This window comes from Ovis canadensis, chromosome 3 (assembly GCF_042477335.2).
Source record: "Ovis canadensis isolate MfBH-ARS-UI-01 breed Bighorn chromosome 3, ARS-UI_OviCan_v2, whole genome shotgun sequence".
NCBI classification, from domain to species: Eukaryota; Metazoa; Chordata; class Mammalia; order Artiodactyla; family Bovidae; genus Ovis; species Ovis canadensis.
In genome coordinates this window covers 77,170,578-77,190,137 of record NC_091247.1, presented here as the reverse complement: position 1 = coordinate 77,190,137, position 19,560 = coordinate 77,170,578, and the positions used below count along the sequence as shown (strand labels likewise).

Here is a 19,560-nt window from a genome sequence, read left to right as displayed (position 1 = left end):
AGATATGATGCCTAAATGCAATACGGGATCTTGGATTGAATCCTGGAACAGTGAAAGAACACTAGTGGGAAAACTGGGAAATTCCCAGTAAAGTCAACAGCTTAGTCAATATGTTGTATTACCATTAAGTTCATATGGTTATGTTAGATGCTAACACTAGGGGATACTGGGTAAAGGACATATGAGAACTTTATATCATATTTTCAACTCTTCTGTAAAATCTAAAGTTTCAAAATAAAATTTAAAATAATAACTCTTGGGGGACCTTCCTGGTGCCCCAGTGGCTGAGACTCCACACTCTCAATGCAGAGGGCTCAAGTTGGACCCCTGGTCAGGGAACTAGATCCCACATGCAGATCCTTCGTGCCACAAGGAAGATCAAAGATCTGCTGTGCTGCAGCCTGACCCAGCTAAATAAATAAATACTAAAAAAAATAACTCATATTTCCTCATCCTCACACTCTTCTTGCAGCTGGTGACCTCATTTCATACCTATTTGATAACATAAAAGTGTCAGAACTGTTTCATTCTCCACCACCTCATTAGCATCTGCTTCTACCCTTCTGTTACAGTAGGAAACCTGTCCCGGCTGGTCTCAAGGGCTCACCCTCCACTCTGGGTGTCGTCCTCCACTCTCCCTTTCTCAACGTTGTCCCTCCTCCAGTTAATTTCTCATCTCCTTTGCTTCATCGATCTTCCCTTCTTCTGGATCATTTCCATCACCACATAAATATGTTGTATTATCCTTCACATTTGTAAGATCTTTCCTTGAGTCCTCATGTCTATCATTTTACTACCCTATTTCTCACATGTCTTGGCTGTATAACTTCCAGGGCCTAGTACAAAATGAAAATATGGATGCCTTATTAAAATATTAAGAATTTCAAGACTGTTATGGTAGAGCACTATACCAAGTATAGGGCCCTTCTAAGTAAGCATGGGGTCCTATGCGACTGTGCAGGTTGCATGTCCATGAAACTGGCCTTGAGTGCTAGACTAGGCAAACTAATTTATGCTAGAAAAAGTCAGAGTTGGGATTTCCTTTAGGGAGCAGTGATTGTATTTTATTTCATTGTATTTTATATTTTGGGGCTGTGCCACGCAGCTTGTGGAATCTTAGTTCTCCGACCAGGGACTGAACCTGTGCCCTCTGCAGTGGAAGCATGGTGTGATAAACACTGGATAGCCAGTGAATTCCTGGTTGAAGTCACACACCACTTAATAAGCATCTACTATAGCCTGGTGTGCTGCTGTCTATGGGGTCGCACAGAGTCGGACACGACTGAAGCAACTTAGCAGCAGCAGCAGCATATGAATGTACTCAATAGTGGGCATGTATATTCAGTCACGTCCAACTCTTTGCAACTCCCTGGGCTGTAGCCAGCCAGGCTCCTCTGTCCACAGGATTTCCCAGACAAGAATACTGGAGTGGGTTGCTATTTCCTTCTCTAGGGTATCTTCCTGACCCAAGGATCAAACCCTTGTCTCCTGCATTGGCAGACAGATTCTTTACCTCTGCACCACCTGGATAGCCCACTAAATAGTGTACTAAGTACTTGTTATGTAGTGTTTTATATTTTATAAAATGGTTTCAAGGGTAGAAAGATATGGAAAGGGCTTTACGACTAAGGGTCAAGCGTTCTGCTTTGGAGACAAAGTCAACTTTTTAAATGACAAATATAATGATGCTTGATCAAAATTATACACAAATAATTGTGTATATGTATTAAAGTGGACTCTGAATTATACAGACTATTTTTATAAACCTAAACCAAACTAAGTAATAGCCTCCATTCTGCAGAGTACATTCTATGAGACCAGGTTCTTTAGTATATGTGAGAAGTAATGTATGACGAATACAGTCGTATGAATTGCTGTGTTCAGTTGTATGACTACCAGACTGTTAATGAGTATTATCTAGGAGAGGGATTCGCTGATGAGTGGTCAGAAAGAGCTTTCATTCTTCATTCTATGTCATGTATTTTTGCTTTCTACTAATGTATTGCTCATGAAACAACTAAAATTTTAAGAATTAATAGCCCTTTATAGCAAATATCTACACATTACACTTTCCTCTAGCTCAGCAGTCCTCAACCTCTTTGGCACCAGACACTGGTTTCATGAAAGACAACTTTTCCACCGACAGGGGTGGGGGTGTAGTTTTGCGATGATTCAAGTGCGTTACATTTATTTTGCACTTTATTTCTATTATTATTACATCAGCTCCACCTTAGATTACCTGGCATGAGATCCTGGAGCTTGGAGACCCCTGCACTAGCCATCTACAAGGAAAACATTCATCCCATTTTAGGTTTCATTAAATTTTACACACACACACACACACTCTAAAATCTCTGTGAAGAAACTGTACTATAGAATATTGAGTATAAAACGAGTAATTCTCTTAAACAGCACCCTTGTTTTTAAAGAACAGGATACTGACTTTTCTCCAAAACTATATTTATTGTTCTTTTTTATTTCAAGGGAAAGTCACAACCCAAATCCCTATCATGGCAATATTTTGCACTACCCATTATATCTTTCTTAACCAGTTTCTTTTTCCATCCATTCTTTGTCTTTGACTTTGGTTTTTTACTTGGATTCTTAACTGACGGGCTGAGAGTTTTGTCAGAAAAGTTTAGATACAAATTTTAAGTCATATTTTTCTTAGTCGAATATTAGATATCAAACTGACTATTGTGAAAATTAAAAAGCAACACCTGTAAAACTTAAGAATAGTTTAAAGAGTATACTTGTGTATTAAACTATTAAGAAATGTTCTTAAATACAGCACTGAAGCTACAAAAGATTCACAAAGTATAAAATGAGAGCAATTTTGGGCAGTGACAAACTGAGAATGAGTTAAGAGCCATAAAAAGAAACAATATCTTGGATGTATATTCAAATACTACAAGTCAGATTACTGCAGTATTTTGTCATTTATTTAATAGTCATGTATACTCAATTCACTTTAATGAAATGAACATTTAATAAAGAGCTGTCAAGCTTTTAGAAGATTTGATTTTTCTGGATTAGGTAGATAACAGATTCAGACTTGGCAATGGAATATTTTGCAAACAAAGCCACAATAACCAGTTATTCTTGGGAAAAGTGTGTGTAGTTTGGAGGCTGGCGGTGTGTAACTTCCTGAAACAGCCCAAATGCAGAAGATAACAAAAATCTGGTTGATAGTTGTTTCTGATTTGATAGTAATAGTCTTTTCATTTGAAGAAATTTTTGAAAAGATCACAAAGTTCCAGAACTCAGGTCTAGTTCAGATTTTCAGATTTAAAACACTGATAGGATTTCCTTAGGATGGCAATGATCAAATAATTAAATAACTTAATGTCCCAGTAAAATTCACATTATATTGGTATTTACTTCAACAATGTAATTATTTACATTAGGAAAGTTAGCAGAGTTGTTGTTTAGTCCCTAAGCCTTGTCCAACTCTTTTGTGACCCTAAGGAGTGTAGCCCACCAGGTTTACAACACACTCAAATTATTGCTCAATAAAAGCATAATCCATGATTTTATATATATTTGTAAAAATTAATCAAAATTAGTGGACTCTTTAAATTGCCTTTTCACTTTTCCTCTTTTGAACTCTTCGATAATTTGATAGAAAAAAAGACTTAAAAATAGGTCATAATGATATTGCAGCTAACAAAAATAACATTAAATACACTTAATACTTTAATAGTTATTAAAAGTTTCACGTCACAACAACTATTTTGAGTGTAACAACAGCTTGTTGTAATTCGAATTCATTTGGGCTGAAATAATTGTCCTTTGTTTCTACTTCTCTATATTTTTGCAATACTTACCAGCATTGTTCTCTAATATTAATCAACTCAGATAATTTCAGTTTCCAGCATTCCCCTCTATGGGAACACCTCTTAAAACTTCAAATGCTAAAAAAGTCTTATAAGAAATGGAAAAGACATTGAGAATAATTATAAGGAACACGAGTTTGTCATCCTGAGAGCTAGGGAGATTTGTTTTTCTTTTTTTCGTTTCCCAGGCCTACAATTGAACCGCCAGGTAAAGTCAGAGGTCTTTTTAGGGAGGTTGGGAGGGCTCTCCCGCTTCTCTTTGTATTCCATTTCGCCGTCCACCTTCCTCCTCCCTGCCCCCTCACTCTTTCCTCCAGACCCCATTTCCTCGAGCTTTCAGAGTGGTGCTCTCACTGGTGAAAAAGAAGGGTCAGGATTTTCCAACTTTCCCCAGGGTCCCACCCTTCCCACCTCACCGGCCGCCGCGGGAGGAGGCCCCCGGAGGCGGCGGGGACCGGGCGGACCGGGCGCACACCTGGGAAGAGGGTGGTATCCCAACGGCCGCGCCCCGGGTGGGGGAGGGGAGGGGATCCTGTTCCCTGCCCCCGCCCCCCGGCGGTGGCAACGCGGAGAACCGGCCGGCGGAGGTGAGCCGCCGCGGGCAGAGACCGGGGCGGGGCCGGGGGCGGGGCTGCCAGGTCGAGCAGGTCTGCTCCGCTCTACCGCGCGCCCAAATCGCGCAGTCCGTCGGCCAGCTAGCACGGTCGTCTGACCTCGGAACACCTCGCTGCAGTTCTCTCGACGCGGACCCGCGCGTCCCACGCCTCACGCCGTCCGGGCGGCCAGTGGCTTGCGACGACCTACTCTGTCCGCTCGTCCTCGCGGCAGCCCTCGACCCACCTGGCGCCCTCGCGCTCTAGCGCCCTGGTCCTCGGCGCGCGCAGCATGGCGCCCCGCCAGGTCCTCGCTTTCGGGCTCCTGGTCGCCGCGGCGACGGCGGCGGTGGCCGCTGCCCAGGAAGGTGAGGAGCGGAGTCGTGGGGATAGGAGGACCGGGGGGCGGTGGTGGTGGCGGTGGCGGTCCTCGGTGCCCTAGATGGAGACTGCGGGGAAGGGGCCGCGCTTTCCCGCCTGGAGATGGACGGCGCGGGGCTGCCCAGGCCCCCTGAGGGTGGGAGGTGGCGGGAAGGCGCCCACTCGCGCGGCGGGAGGGAGCAGCCTCGCTTGGCGCTCTGCTCGCCTCTCTGGGAAGATGGCCCAGGGCCGGGGCGGGGGGACCGGTAGGGAACTGAGCGGCCGCGTTCGCCGCCGCCTCGGCGCGCCCACCTCCTCCGGCCCCTGCGCACTCGAGGTTTTGTCGAGGCGGAAACCTGCCCGGGCAGGGAGGGGACTCTGCCACGGCGGCCTTCGGCCCCGCCCCTCCCCGGGCACCTGCGGCGGGCCCCGGATGTGTCTCAGGCGGGGGCCGGTGACTGCGGCGAGGCCTCTGGGGCCGCTATGCACCTGTGCGGGGGGGGGGGGGGGGAGGAGGGGAGGCGGGGGACGGGGCGTCCTCCTGGGCCCTGACTACCCGGTGTATGGATATTTTCTCTTTAAGGATTCTATAAGTAATGCCAAGTTTATTGTAGCAAATCCAGCTATATCGGTAATCGTAAAGAGTTAAAACAATAATGCCACCATTTTAAAAGAATCCTGTAATTAATAATTAGATATATTTTTCTTTCAGACTTTGCTCTAAACATTACCATAAACCTAAACACATTGTTTTAGGTCTTGATCCCCTCCGTCCTCACCCCCCACATTGTATTCAATTTTCCCTCTCCTTTAGTCTTGAAAAACACGATTAAAATGATATAAAACAATCTATAGCCGGGAAGGTCGCATCATTATCCTAATCTTGGACGTGTAATTTGTTTCCAGGTTTTCTTACTCTGGAATAAACATCTTGGCCGCCATCTCTTGATTTATTTGTAAGGTGGTGGCTAGCAGTGAGGTGTCGTTTAACCAGATTTCTGGAGAGACTTTTATTTTTATAGTCTCACCAACAGGGTTCGGCCTAATTCATTATACTTTCAAAATAATGCAGTTTAATCAACTCATGTTATTTCAAGTTCAGTCTGAGACTAAATACTTGATTTTAAATTGCTTTATAGTGGGAATTCTCTGGCGGTCCAGCGATTAAGACTCAATGCTTCCACTGCAGAAGGCTCTGGGTAGCACCTCAGGTTGGGGAACTAAGATTCCACATGCCCTGCGGCAGGACCAAAACAAATTGCTTTAAAGTGATAACAGCTGCTGTAGGAGTATGTTCAGAAAGTGTGTGCCTGATTGTCGTTTTAAAATTTCACGATGTTTAGGCATAACTTTCTGAATATTGAGCTTTAAACCAACTTTTTCACTCTCCTTTTTCTGGTGTGCTGAAATTCATGGGGTCGCAAAGAGTCGGACACGACTGAGCGACTGAATGGAACTGAACTGAGGCATAACTTTGTTCCCTGAGCAGGTATATAGCATAGTGCCGTGTAAGATTTTTAACTCCTTGAGGACAGCCACTAGACTTTCTTTTTGTGACCCCAATACTGAGTTTAGTGATGGACAGATTATATAGGTGGTTCATATTGATTATAATTTAAACAGGAAAAATTAAAGACAACTTGATATGAAGTTTCAATATATCAGTTCTTCAGCCTGTTAGTGTTTGTTTATAATCTCACACTCTCTTATCTAGACTAATAAAAGAAATTAAATGGACTTGTCAGTTTGAAGTTAAAATGAGCTTTTGAGATAGTCAAAAATATAAATATTAAACTGACATCCAGGATGGGCTGCTTAATAGCACTTTCAAAATCAGATACTAGGATTTAATTTAGTTAGGAAAGCGGTACCTCCCAATTCAATTGAAAATATAATTTTTCCAAGACACAAAATTGTCCAGGGATTGAGTACGTTTCCATTAAGTCTCAGAAGAAGTATCTCTTATTAATTAAAGGATGGGAAGAGGGAAGTAATGTGAGTTATTCATAGATCCTAGAATTGGCATTTTAAACTTAATTTTTACTTTATATTGGGATCTAGTTGATTTATAACATACTAGTTTCAGGTATATAGCAAAGTGGTTCAGTTATACAGGTACATATATCCATTTTTTCAGATTCTTTTCCCATATAGGTTATTAAAAAATACTGAGTAGAGTTCCTGTGCTATACAGTAGGTCCTTATTGATTATTTTAAATATTGTAGTGTGGTGTTGATTTTGAGGAAGAGTCATGACCAGCAGGCGAGTGTTTAGCAGGACAGGAGGGAAGAAGCTGAGTCTGGGAGTATCATGAAGGCAAAGCCGAATCTGGTGTTTGGAGGGTTTATTCTTGGTTTAAAAAAGAAAAGTAGGAAAGCATGCAAATTAGACTGCCTATTTAGCATTGTGTCAGCCACTTCAATTGTAGCTGAAATGTTAAACATTCAGGACCACTCTTCAGGCTGTGTGTCCCGTAACCTGGGGACTATTGTCAGAACATAACTTAGCTGATTCAACATCAGAGTTGATAGTTGCATCCTCATTTTTAAAGTGGATTTTTCCCCCCACCAGGATGTGTGTGTGAAAACTACAAACTGACCACAAACTGCTCTGTGAACGCGCTCGGTCAGTGCCAGTGTACTTCAGTTGGTACTCAACATTCCGTCATTTGCACAAAATGTGAGTAGAATATCCTCATTGCCTTTTAAGTTTTATTTGATTTATACTTCTTTAATTGATATGTCTTGAGGTGGAAGTGTTTAATTGGCTCAGATCTGAATCATGCTATTTTGTCAACATTATCTCATCTTTGAAGTTTCTTACGATTTAGAAAGTGAACATGAAAACTTATAAAAATCTGTAATAATCTTTGGCCCTAGGAATTTGGAGTGAATTTTTTTCTTTAAACACAAAACTGCAGTTATTTTTCAGTTTGGGATGATACTTTCCTTTCAGTGGCTACTAAATGCTTGGTGATGAAGGCAGAAATGAGTCACTCAAAGTCCGGGAGAAGAAGGAAACCAGAGGGCGCCATCCAGAATAATGACGGGCTCTATGATCCCGAGTGTGACGACAAAGGGCTCTTTAAAGCCAAGCAGTGCAATGGCACCTCCACGTGCTGGTGTGTGAACACTGCTGGGGTCAGAAGAACTGATAAGGACAGTGAAATCTCCTGCTCCGAGCCAGTGAGGACCTAGTGAGTTGGGCTGCCTCTATATTACTTGTTTTCACGCTTTTTTAATTCATTTAATTAAATGTACTTTTGAATATGTAATGTGATTTTGTGATTTAGAATTCAAAAGATAGAAAAGAGTGGACAGTGACAATCCCATCTCAATCCTATCCCATCTCAACCCCCTAGTTGCTCAGTTTACTTCTGTAGAATTCATGTCACATGCCTTAACCTTCCAGAGATCTTCTGTGAATTTACTAGCAATGTATTATATCTTATTTTTAAATGTTTTTCCTTTTGCTTATATATTTTTACTTAACACTGTTCAGTATTTTAAAGTTGGATTGGTGTTCAGTGTACATGAACAATTTAAGCTACTCATATATTTGCTTATTTATTGTATTTTAAAGTGAGATATGGTTGTTTTAGGGATTATGTAATGAAGAGGAATGGAAACACACTCCAGCTAGTTTAAGCCAAAAAGATTTTATTGGGAGAGACTGAGACTGGAAAGTTACCCTAGCCAAGGCAGGCACTCTCTCCACTTCTGTCTTCTGGAGGCCTGTGGCCACTGTTCTGTTTTCTCTCAGTGCCTTTTTGTCTTTTCACTTGAATGTGGCCCAACATGACCAGCTAAGCCTTGACTTTACGTGATCTTGACTGTGGTGGCCAGAAGGTCTATGTTAGAATGGCTGAGTTCTTTATAGACAATGTCTGAGGGCCAGGGAAGAAATTAAGGGCATATCTGTAGTATAGATCCTTTTTCTGTTAATTTCCTTGTAATTCCATGTGGGAATTTTGGTATTAGCTTATTAGGAAAATAATATAAAAGGCAGCGTTGTTATGTTTAATCAATTCTGTCTCTTTATAGCTGGATCATCATAGAACTAAAACACAAAACAAGGGAAAAACCTTACGATCTTCAAAGTTTGCAGTCGTAAGTGCTATTTTTTTTTTCGTAAGTGCTATTAAATGCATTATATTTGTACAGTTGATACTCAGATCTTCCATCTTACACCGTTAGATAAAGTCTCATTACTTTTTCATATTTCTGAAACATAGGATAATATAAATAGTATTTTTTAACTTTAAAAGATAGAGGTACAAGAATTGTACAGATTCTTACACAGTAACCTTTGCTCAGATTCACCAGTGAAGATTTTGCCGTATTTTATATGAGTATGCATGTGTGTGTGTACTTTCTGTATCGATCTGTGTATAAATATTATTTCTGCAGAACCATTTGAGAGCAAATTCTAGATAACATGCATCCTGGTCCCTAAATACTATAGTGTATCTTTTCCTAGAAAAAAAAAAAGGCATTCTCTGACATAATCACTATACAGTTATCAAATTCAGGAAATTTAACATTAAACCACATTGTTCCAGTTTTCCCAATATTTTTTGTGGCAAATTTTTCCCTTCTAACTCAGAACGCAGTCTATGATCATGCATTTAGTTGTTAGGACCGTTCAGTCTCTTTAAATATGGAACACTGCTTTGGCCTTTGTGTTTCCAGTAAAATTGAAAATTTTAATATTCAGATTATAAACCATGATATTGATATTTTTGAAGAGTATGGCCAAATTATTTTATAGACTGTGCTTCAGTTTTGGATTGGTCTCATGTTTCCTCATAATTAAATACAAGTAATGCATTTTTGACAAAAAAACTACTTACAATGACCTTGTGTCCCTCTCAGTAGTTCACACTGGGAGGCACACAAGGTCAGCTTGTGCCTTCACTAGTGATGTTAACTGTGGTCGGGGTCCACGAGGTTTCTCCTCTGTGGAGTTACCATTTTTCTCTTTGTAATTAATATAATCTGTGAGCAGGTACTTGGATACTGTGTAAATGTCCTGTTTCTATTAAAACTAGAACGCAACAGTTTTTGCATCAATGTGAATTATTATTTTTGGAATATGGATTATTTTGATGATAGTTGCAAAATGGCATAATTTTTTTTCTATTTACAGTGCACTCAAGGAGGTAATCACAAGTCGTTATCAACTGGATCCAAAATATATCACAAATATTCTGGTGAGATTTTTTTGAAGCAGATGGGCTTTAACGGAGGGTTGGTTGGACAGTCTGGTTAGGGTATGATTTATTTATTTTTTTTTTTTTTTAGGGTATGATTTTTGATAGTGGTTGAACTGTATTTGAATAACACTATAAGCCCTGGGCTCTTAATCTAAAGAATCCCCTGTTATTGCTTTTCTTCCATACTCTTGTAAAACCTCAGTTTACCCTTACAGAAAAGGTAGTGTCTCTTAGTTTCCCCAGCACATGCCAGTCTTTTTACCTTGGAAAATCTCTCTCTGGTTGCTTTTGGCAATATTTACTTTTGTTGTTATTGTTGTTCAGTTGCTCAGTTGTGTCTAATTCTCTGCGACCCCGTGGATTGCAGCAGGCCAGGCTTCCCTGTCCTTCATTATTGACTGGAGTCTGCTCACACTCATGTCTGCTGAGTCAGTGATGCCATCCAACCATCTCATCCTCTGTCACCCCCTTCTCCTGCCCTCAATCTTTCCTAGCATCAGGGTCTTCTCCAGTGAGTCGCTCTTCACATCAGGTGGCCAAAGTATTGGAGCTTCAGCTTCAGCATCAGTCTTTCCAGTGAATATTTAGGGTTGATTTCCTTTAGGACTGACTAGTTGCTTTAGGATTGACTACTTACTTTAGGATGCTACTTAGTCCTGTCGTCTTTGGTTTCAGGAGCTAGTCTTTAACCAGTTAGCCCTTCCTTAACTCTTTCAACTCTACTTGAAAAATGCTCGAATAGTGTGATGGAATTCTTTGAAGGCAAAAAATTGATATCATTTTTTAAAAGACTTTTTGGTAGGGATATGTTCTTTTCTTTCCTAAAAGCAGAACATGGTAAATGCTTTTGGATTGCATTTCTTTAGCATTTTAGTAAATGAGGTACTTTAATATCTTATTCAAAATCTTTTCAGGAAAAGAAAATTCTCTTTTGAAAAAAAACTATAATTATCTTTGTTTGCATTGCTGTTTTATTCTATCCCTTGGATTGATTTAAAACCTTCCAAAGATTTTGATGTTATTGTTAATGATAAATTATCCACTAATGACAAGAAACACCAGCGTATGCAGGTTACAGACAGTCAAACACTGAATATTCTGATTGTTGAACAATGATATTTTCATATTTTCATACAGTTTTTGTTATAGTAAGATTAATTTGTATTTTTTACTCCCCGCCCCGCCAGTATGAGAATGATGTTATCACTATTGATCTGGTACAAAATTCTTCTCAGAAAACTCAGAATGATGTGGATATTGCTGATGTGGCTTATTATTTTGAAAAAGATGTGAGTATAATCTTTATTTTATCCCTGTTTTAGAAATGTCTTTCATCTATTTCTCTACTTTTAGATCAACCATTATGAATTAATCTTCTCCAAGTGGTTCTCATGTGGTAATTAACTTTGTCCTCCTTTTCATTCACATGCACCTTTCTTATACACTTTTTTACTTGTTCATATATTTATGCCTTTTTATCAAACTGTTATGCCTAGAATATCTTCTCTCTTATGATTCTTGTTACCTCTTTGGCAGTTATTTAGCTTGTGAGTCGTCTTCCCTACTATAATTTCTATGAATAAGAGATTCTGTAAAAATTGCTGTTAACTGGTGGGATTAAAATGTGTGTTTAAACTTTAATATACTAAAGTGAGCTATTTTCTGATGAAATTTGGGATTCACTTCAAAATAACCAGGCTAGGGAATTACCTGGCCATCCAGCGGTTAGGACTCTGTGCTTTCACTGCCAAGGGCCCAAGTTCAGTCTCTGGTCATGGAGCTAAGATCTCATAAACTGTCCAGTGTAGCCAAGAAAACCAAAAAAGTACCCAGGCCAAGGGGAGGCTAGGGGGTTGGGATAGAAGGAAGAACAGATAAAATTGGCCCTGTTTATATATTATTGAAACTGAGTAATAGGTATATGGACCTCATTATACTATAATTTTTACTTTTATATATGTTTGGAAATTTCCTGTCATGAAATTTTTTTTTTTTAAATTTCAATGGGTGAGACTGTTATCACCAAAACCATAAAGATTCTTGGCAGCAGTTCTTTTGGTACATAATTGGCACATAATTCATGGCTGTGGTAGGTTTTTCTTAACTATTTTAAATTGCTTTTCTCCTCAATATAGGTTAAAGATGAATCCTTGTTCCATTCCAAAAGGATGGACCTGAAAGTAAATGGTGAACTACTGGATCTGGATCCTGGTCGAACTTCAATTTACTATGTTGATGAAAAACCACCTGAATTTTCCATGCAGGGTCTACAAGCTGGTATTATTGCCGTCATTGTGGTTGTGGTAGTAGCAATTATTGCTGGAATCATTGTGCTGGTGAGTTTGGAACAAGTAAAATTTCATTTAAGGATCTTTCAAGAAATGGTGATAATATGAAAGAGCCTCAACCATGTTGAAAATAAGTTAATGAAACAAAATCTTCATTTGTGTACTCCTTTATGCTAAATGAATTTCTGGCCCCTTTTGGTAAAATGGTCAGCCTTATGAAGCAAGAAAGGATGCTGATCTGAGAAAAGCTTGTAGCTGAGCCCTTCAAAGGTCGGTTATGTTGCCAGTGAGTAGCCAGTGTCCTTTAGTTGTCCTCACTGCACAGAGGAGTACAATTTAACACTCTTGCCAGGTTAAGTGCAAAATAATCTGAATTTCCAAACCACTCAGTGAGATTAAACTGCATTTCATTGAACACATTGTGGACACATGTTAACACTGAAACACAATGTTAGCATAAAAAAGAGTTAAAAGAGATAAACATGAAGCCACAGTTTAAATAAAATAGTAAATTGAATTTAGCAGTACTTCAGAAGAAGACCATATCACCTGAGGAAGCAGGGTTTGTTGTAGACACGTAAGGAAATCTTATCAACGTGACAGAGTAAAGACGTAGATTTGAGGGTATACGACAGCTTACAGTTTTTTGCTATCCATCTGGAAGAAAACAAAAGATGGATTCCTATTTCACCCCACCAGAGCTGGCCACATTGCTCAGCTGTGTGTGAATAGCACCTTCTGAAGCACAGCAGCACAAAAGGAGTGGGCCAGTTCACTTGTGTTCAAACACAAATTCTGGATGGGTTATAGTTCAAAATGTTAAAGAGTAAAATAAGTCTCAAAATTAATTTATGAAACGTTTGTACAACCTTGTAGTAAAAGAAACCAAGTAAGGTGGGAAGTCTGGAGTCCATGAAGGAAGTCATATATTTGACTTCATTGAAATTAAGTATTTTGTATGGCAGAGATGCTGTAAAGTGAAAAAAAAAAAATGTATATCAATGATAGGCTCAGGGAAAATATTCACTATGAATAAAACAAAGGTTCTTATGCATAATATATAAAGAGTTCTTACAAACTGATGAAACTAAAGAAAGAAATGGTAATAGGTGTGAGTAGACAATTTACAGAAAAGGAATTCCAGACGGCAAATAAATACATGAAAGGTTGATCATAGGAATCTAGTTATCCTACAGAAATAAAAGCACAAGTAATAAGGAAGCATGGGCAAGGTCATGTATTATGTTGCTAGTAAGGATGAATCTGGAAACAGCCTGAGTATACATCCAGGGGAGAATGGATAAGTAAACTCTGGGGCATCCATGCTGTGGAACAAAATGGCTACTAAAGAGAAAGAGTTCTATCCATAGCTTTTGATCTGGAAGAATTCCTGTGATGTGGATACAGGCTTTGTAAAGAGGGAAATTATATTGCATGGTCCCATTTTTAGACCCCCAAAACTTACATGCATACACGTTATATTTGTATTAGGACGGAACAAGATGTGGAAGAATGAACACTAGGCTGTTAAATTTCACTGAAGATTGTTCATTGTTTTCTTGATGCATTTAAAACCGATATCTATGGATTTTAAAATAAAATTTGTTCAGATCAGAATTGTGTTCATTAAAAGTATGTATGTCAGTTTAGACTAACTTTTTGTTTGGGTAGCAGTCCTCAAATAGTAATCATTTTTCTTCCACTTAGGTTGTGTCCAGAAAGAAAAGCATGACAAAGTATGAGAAAGCTGAGGTAAGTGGGTTATTTAATTAATTAAAAGGCCCATGTTTAATTTCTTATTCCTCATAATCACTATACCTTCTAGACACTAATGGATCTCAACTACACTTGAGTCCCTACAGTGTAGACCTTAGGATCTTAGGGAGAATCTCACAGTACAGACCAGATTATATTGAATTCTGACCACTTAATAGCTGGGTGAGTTGTTTAACTTCCTTTAAGCCTCCGTGTTTCCTTTATCTGTAAGATGGGATGATAGTACAGACCCTTTGTAAGGATTAAATAGAGTGATCTGTATAAAGTGTCAATCCCACGCGCCACACAGCGAGATATTTGCCATCTGGAGTAGCTGTCATTACCTTGTCTTGGTTCTGTCTACAATTAATTTTGCAGCCTGAGACAAAAATCATTTAATTTTAAAGTTCAATTCCTTCACCCATAAAAAAGACTGATAATAGAAAATGGTTCTTCCTTAAATATTTAGCTTACCTTCTACTTCTGTCTGACTGGCCATCTTATCACTAAAAAGCAATTTGGATCATGTATTCAATGTATATTTCCTTGTAGTACACTTAAAAAAAAATTTAAATGTCATAAATGTGGAAGAGAATTTTCTTGCTTTTTGTTTTTTAAGCTATTTTCAGAATGAACAAAAAATTGAAAAATTATTAAAATTTTTTTTCTCTTTTCCCCTCTTATTTCAGATAAAGGAGATGGGTGAGATGCATAGGGAACTCAATGCATAAACCAGTTTGAAGAATAACTACAAGAAGGGAAATTAGTAAACAGACTCAGATTATAAACATGCGCATGGGGCAAAGAGAAGATCTTTGAAGACCACTGTTGTGTTGTTAGTTAACATCGTATGTTTGTACTAGTTAAACCTGTACTCAAAATATAAACAGTTTGAAATTGACTTTACCAATCTTAAAATTTGACTACAAGTGTCCTATAGATACAGATCTAAAACCCAGAATTTGGACTGATAGTTTGAATTATTTATGCCTAACATTGAAGGGCATGCATTAAATATGCTTCCACAGTAGTCTGAATGACTACTGTCTTGTCCATTTGTGATTAAATAGCTGCTTTCCTACTTACTTTGAGTCTTGTACATATAACTTTTTTTATGAACTATGAAATAAACATTAAAAAAAGTTTCTTAACTTTTGAATCACACGGAATCAAATTTCATAGTATACACATAAGATAATAGGTTAAGAAATGCTCTCAATGCTAGCTACAAATTAGAATTTGCATGAGTCCTTATAATCACGGATGTGTGCTTGTATGTGTGCTAAGTGGGTTGGCATTTCCTCCTCCAGATAATCATGTATACTCAATATAAAATTTATAATGTAATGTATAACTTCTACACAGAAAAAACAAGCAATTTTATTCTGAATCCATCTAAGATTCTATTTCAGACAAAGTGGCATTTTGGCAGACTAATACCTTAAGGCTGCATTGATGGACAGTGTTGTGGAACGTGAATTCCATGGTTGGTTGTATTAGAAGCACCAGTTTTTCAATGGAATAATTATGGTACAAACACATTTTATATGAAGTTAAAGTATCCTGAAATATTTTTGCTTTTTGATAAGAAACTTTTGAAAATACTATGAAAATTTTAAAAGCTGTATTTAAGCATTTACCTATGATTTTTATCCCTTCCGTAGTAGGCAGAATTCTAGGATGGCCCCTAAGATTTCTTACCTATGATATATATGCTCTATAGAATTCCTTCCCTTGGAGTGTGGGCAGGATCTGTGATATGATAAGGTGATAACTCCCGAGATTACATGGCGAAGGCAAAGGGATTTTCCAGATGCAGTTATGATCCCTCTTCACTTGACTCAAAAGGGAGATTACAAAAGAGTGCCTAAAAGTAGGAGACAAAAAGTGGAAATAGATGTACTTTCTTGTTAACTGTAAAGCAGACTGCCATGTTTTGGAGAGAGTCGCCTATCAGGAAATGGCTGGGCAACCGTGGCTGCTGAGGGCCTCAGTCGCTCAACCATGGAAGTGAATTCTCAAATGAGCTCAGAAGAGGTCTATGGCTCTTGATGAGATTGCACCCTGGTGACATTTTCACTGCAGTCTTGAGACCCTGATGAAAAGACACTGCTTGGACTCCTTTCTCAGAAAGTGAAGTGATGTTTATTAAGATGCTAAATTTGTCATAATTTGTTATACAGCAACAAAAATCAGTCCTCGAAAGTAATGAGAACTTTAAAGACAAATAGACAAATATGAAAATAGTATATAAAAGGAACAGCCATTACCCTAGCTCTGAGACAGCACCCAGAGAAGGAACCGTATACACCCTGGGCTGGAGTTCAGACCTGGGAGAGGGCTGATGAAGAGACCTGTGGCTCGATGAAGAGCAGAGAAGTTCCTGTGGTGCTGCACTGGCAGAACTTGTCGAAAATCTTTTGGAATTTACTGGAAAAATTTGCCCTCAAGAATAGGAGTCATCAAACTACAGCCTGCAGCCTGGTCTATCACTTGTTTTCAAAACTGGGAGCTAGAAGGTTTTTGCATTTTTAACCGGTTGAAGAAAAATGGAAAGGATATTTCACTATATGTAAAATAGTGTAAAACATTACACGGAATAAAAATTTCAGTGTCCACAAAGTTACTGGAGCACTGCTACATTCACTTGTTCATGTGTTGAGTGTGGCTGTTTTTCACTACAAGGGCAGCTAATTGTGACAGACTGACCTAATGGGAAGTAAAGCCTCACTACTCTGGCCCTTTACAGAAGTTTGTTGACCCCTGTTCTAGGGTGCTAAGGGAAAGATCTGACACCTAAGGCACTGTACAAAGCTGTCTTTTACAGTTGGGGTGGTGCTCAGGGAAGCTGCCATCAGCTGCCCAGGGCTGCAGAATCCCTGGGTGCTGCCACAGCTGGGCACTGGGGGGAAGTGGTGAGTGCCACAAGGGAAACAATACCCTTTCCTCTTGCAGTGTTGCTCCAGCGCCCTCTTCTGACAAAGCTTCAGAGCAGGCACAAAAGGCGAATTGAGCTTGTTCAGTTGCTAAGTCGTGTCCAACTCTTCTGCAACCCCATGGACTGTAGCCCACCAAGCTCCTCTGTCCATGGGATTTCCCAGGCAAGAATGCTGGAGTGGGTTGCCATTTCCTTCTCCAGGGGATCTTCCCGACTCAGGGATGGATCCCAAGTCTCTTGTATCACCTGCATTGGCAGGCAGATTCTTTTCCACTTGTGCCACTTGGAGTGCCCAATGACCTCATCACCTTCCTCCAAAAACTTAGTGCAACACTTATATCCTCAGAATCAGTTAGTGACATTGTCACCATGTATCAAGTCCTAAATTCTTTCTTCTCTCTTACCTTCTCCATCATTTTGGTCATCAGTCCCTGAGATTCTCCCTCAGGAATAAGTCTACCTCCAATCTGCCTTCCCTTAACACATTTATACTGAACTCTTTGCCACCAGCCTATTCCCTCTCTAGCCCAGATCAGTGGCTCAGATGGTGAAGAGTCTGCCTGCAGTGCAGGAGACCCAGATTTGATCCCTGGGTCAGGAATATCCCCCTGGAGAATGAATGGCAACCCACTCCAGTATTCTTGTCTGGAAGATCACATAGATGGAGGAGACTGACAGGCCCCAATCCATGGGGTCACAAAGAGTCAGACATGACTGAGTGACTAACACACACACACTTTGCCACCAATCTATTCCCTCTCTAGCCTAAATGCTACATTGTTCCCAGAACAATTTGCCTAAAGTTGATCACAGCATTTTTCTACCCCTTCCTCCTCCAGTCTGTCCCTGCACTGGGTGCTCCTTCCCCTTTTGGCTGCCCAGCATCCCATCCCCTCTTCCATTTGGGGAGAATTCTGTGTATGGTATTGGTGGGAGCCAATTCTTCACCTTCCTCTGCAGAAGTTTAAGAGCAGTGATGTTCCCTCTGCCCTGAGCATCTAGGGCACAGGCATCCCTACCTAGGACTTGAAATCTTGTGACAAAAAGGGAAAACAGTTGAGAAAACTCTCATGGGCAGTGGTGGGGTGAGACCAATGGCATACACAGGAGTGGTCTCTGAATGGCATCCAGTCCTCTAGCTACGGTCTCTCTGCCTGGCCTCCCTTGGTCCCTCCTTTGTCTCCATTTCACAACTTTACCACTTGCCTAGGTGTAATTTTACTTAACATAAAGCTCTCTTCACTCCCAGTCTTTCCTGTGTATTATTCCCAGAACAACACAAACAGTCAAAATATATTTTATTTCCCATTATACTCCAATATATCCAACTTTGCTATATGCAAAATTTTTCTTTCCATTCCTCAAATGTTCCTGTTCCTAGGTCCTTTTATACTCTGCTTGGGCTTGACCATATCTTTTCTTTTTTTTTTTTTTAATTGAGGTATAGCTGATGTACAGTGTTACCTACGTTTCAGGTGCACCACAGTGATTCACAGTTTTTAAAGGCAATAGTCTTATGTTGTTTCTTACATCTGCAGTATCCTCTACTTAGTCAAGGCCCAGCTTAAGATCCCCTTTCATGATGGCTTTCTTAACACTGTAGCCTCAACTCTTTCTACTTCTTTCAACACAAAGGTTAGGATATGCTACCCCCAAATATGCCACTTTTGGTGTAAGAGTTTTTTGCCAAAGGCAAATTACAACAGATGCAGAAAAAATTCTTCACCCACCTCTTATGTGCCTGAAATCAGGACATAAATTTCCCTTTGTTAAGGTACTTCCCCTTGAATCATTCTTTGAACCAGAGATGGAGAGTTGACACTGAGATGAGTTTGCATAACCAGGCCCTGATACAGTAACCCTGTCCTCCACTAGTTCTCCTATATATTTCGTGGTTACTTCCTGAAAACGTATCATCTCTGGAAGGACAAATCCTCTCTCCTTTGTTAAAAGAATATATAAGACCTTGAGGATATATACATATATACACACACAACTGATTATTTGATATTTGCATTTCTGTGAACTGCTGTGCATGTATCAGTTCAGTTCAGTCGCTCAGTCGTGTCCGACTCTTTGCGACCCCATGAATCGCAGCACGCCAGGCCTCCCTGTCCATCACCAACTCCTGGAGTTCACTCAGATTCACGCCCATCGAGTCAGTGATGCCATCCAGCCATCTCATCCTCTGTCGTTCCCTTCTCCTCCTGCCCCCAATCCCTCCCAGTATCACAGTCTTTTCCAATGAGTCAACTCTTCGCATGAGGTGGCCAAAGTACTGGAGTTTCAGCTTTAGCATCATTCCTTCCAAAGAAATCCCAGGGCTGATCTCCTTCAGAATGGACTGGTTGGATCTCCTTGCAGTCCAAGGGACCCTCAAGAGTCTTCTCCAACACCACAGTTCGAAAGCATCAATTCTTCGGCGCTCAGCCTTCTTCACAGTCCAGCTCTCACATCCATACATGACTACTGGAAAAACCATAGCCTTGACTAGACGGACCTTAGTCGGCAAAGTAATGTCTCTGCTTTTGAATATGCTATCTAGGTTGGTGGTAACTTTCCTTCCAAGGAGTA

General features: G+C 40.0%; 1 protein-coding gene across 1 annotated transcript; it reads left to right on the top strand.

Moving 5' to 3' along the window:
• Positions 1-3,913: 3,913 nt before the first annotated feature.
• EPCAM (epithelial cell adhesion molecule) lies at positions 3,914-16,670 on the top strand. Its single transcript, XM_069580458.1, has 9 exons — positions 3,914-4,797; positions 7,362-7,469; positions 7,746-7,986; positions 8,834-8,899; positions 9,939-10,002; positions 11,193-11,294; positions 12,141-12,341; positions 14,001-14,045; positions 14,738-16,670. Exons 1-9 carry the CDS (start codon positions 4,722-4,724, stop codon positions 14,777-14,779), a joined length of 945 nt encoding a protein of 314 aa, XP_069436559.1. The 5' UTR covers positions 3,914-4,721; the 3' UTR covers positions 14,780-16,670.
• The last annotated feature ends 2,890 nt before the right edge of the window (positions 16,671-19,560 follow it).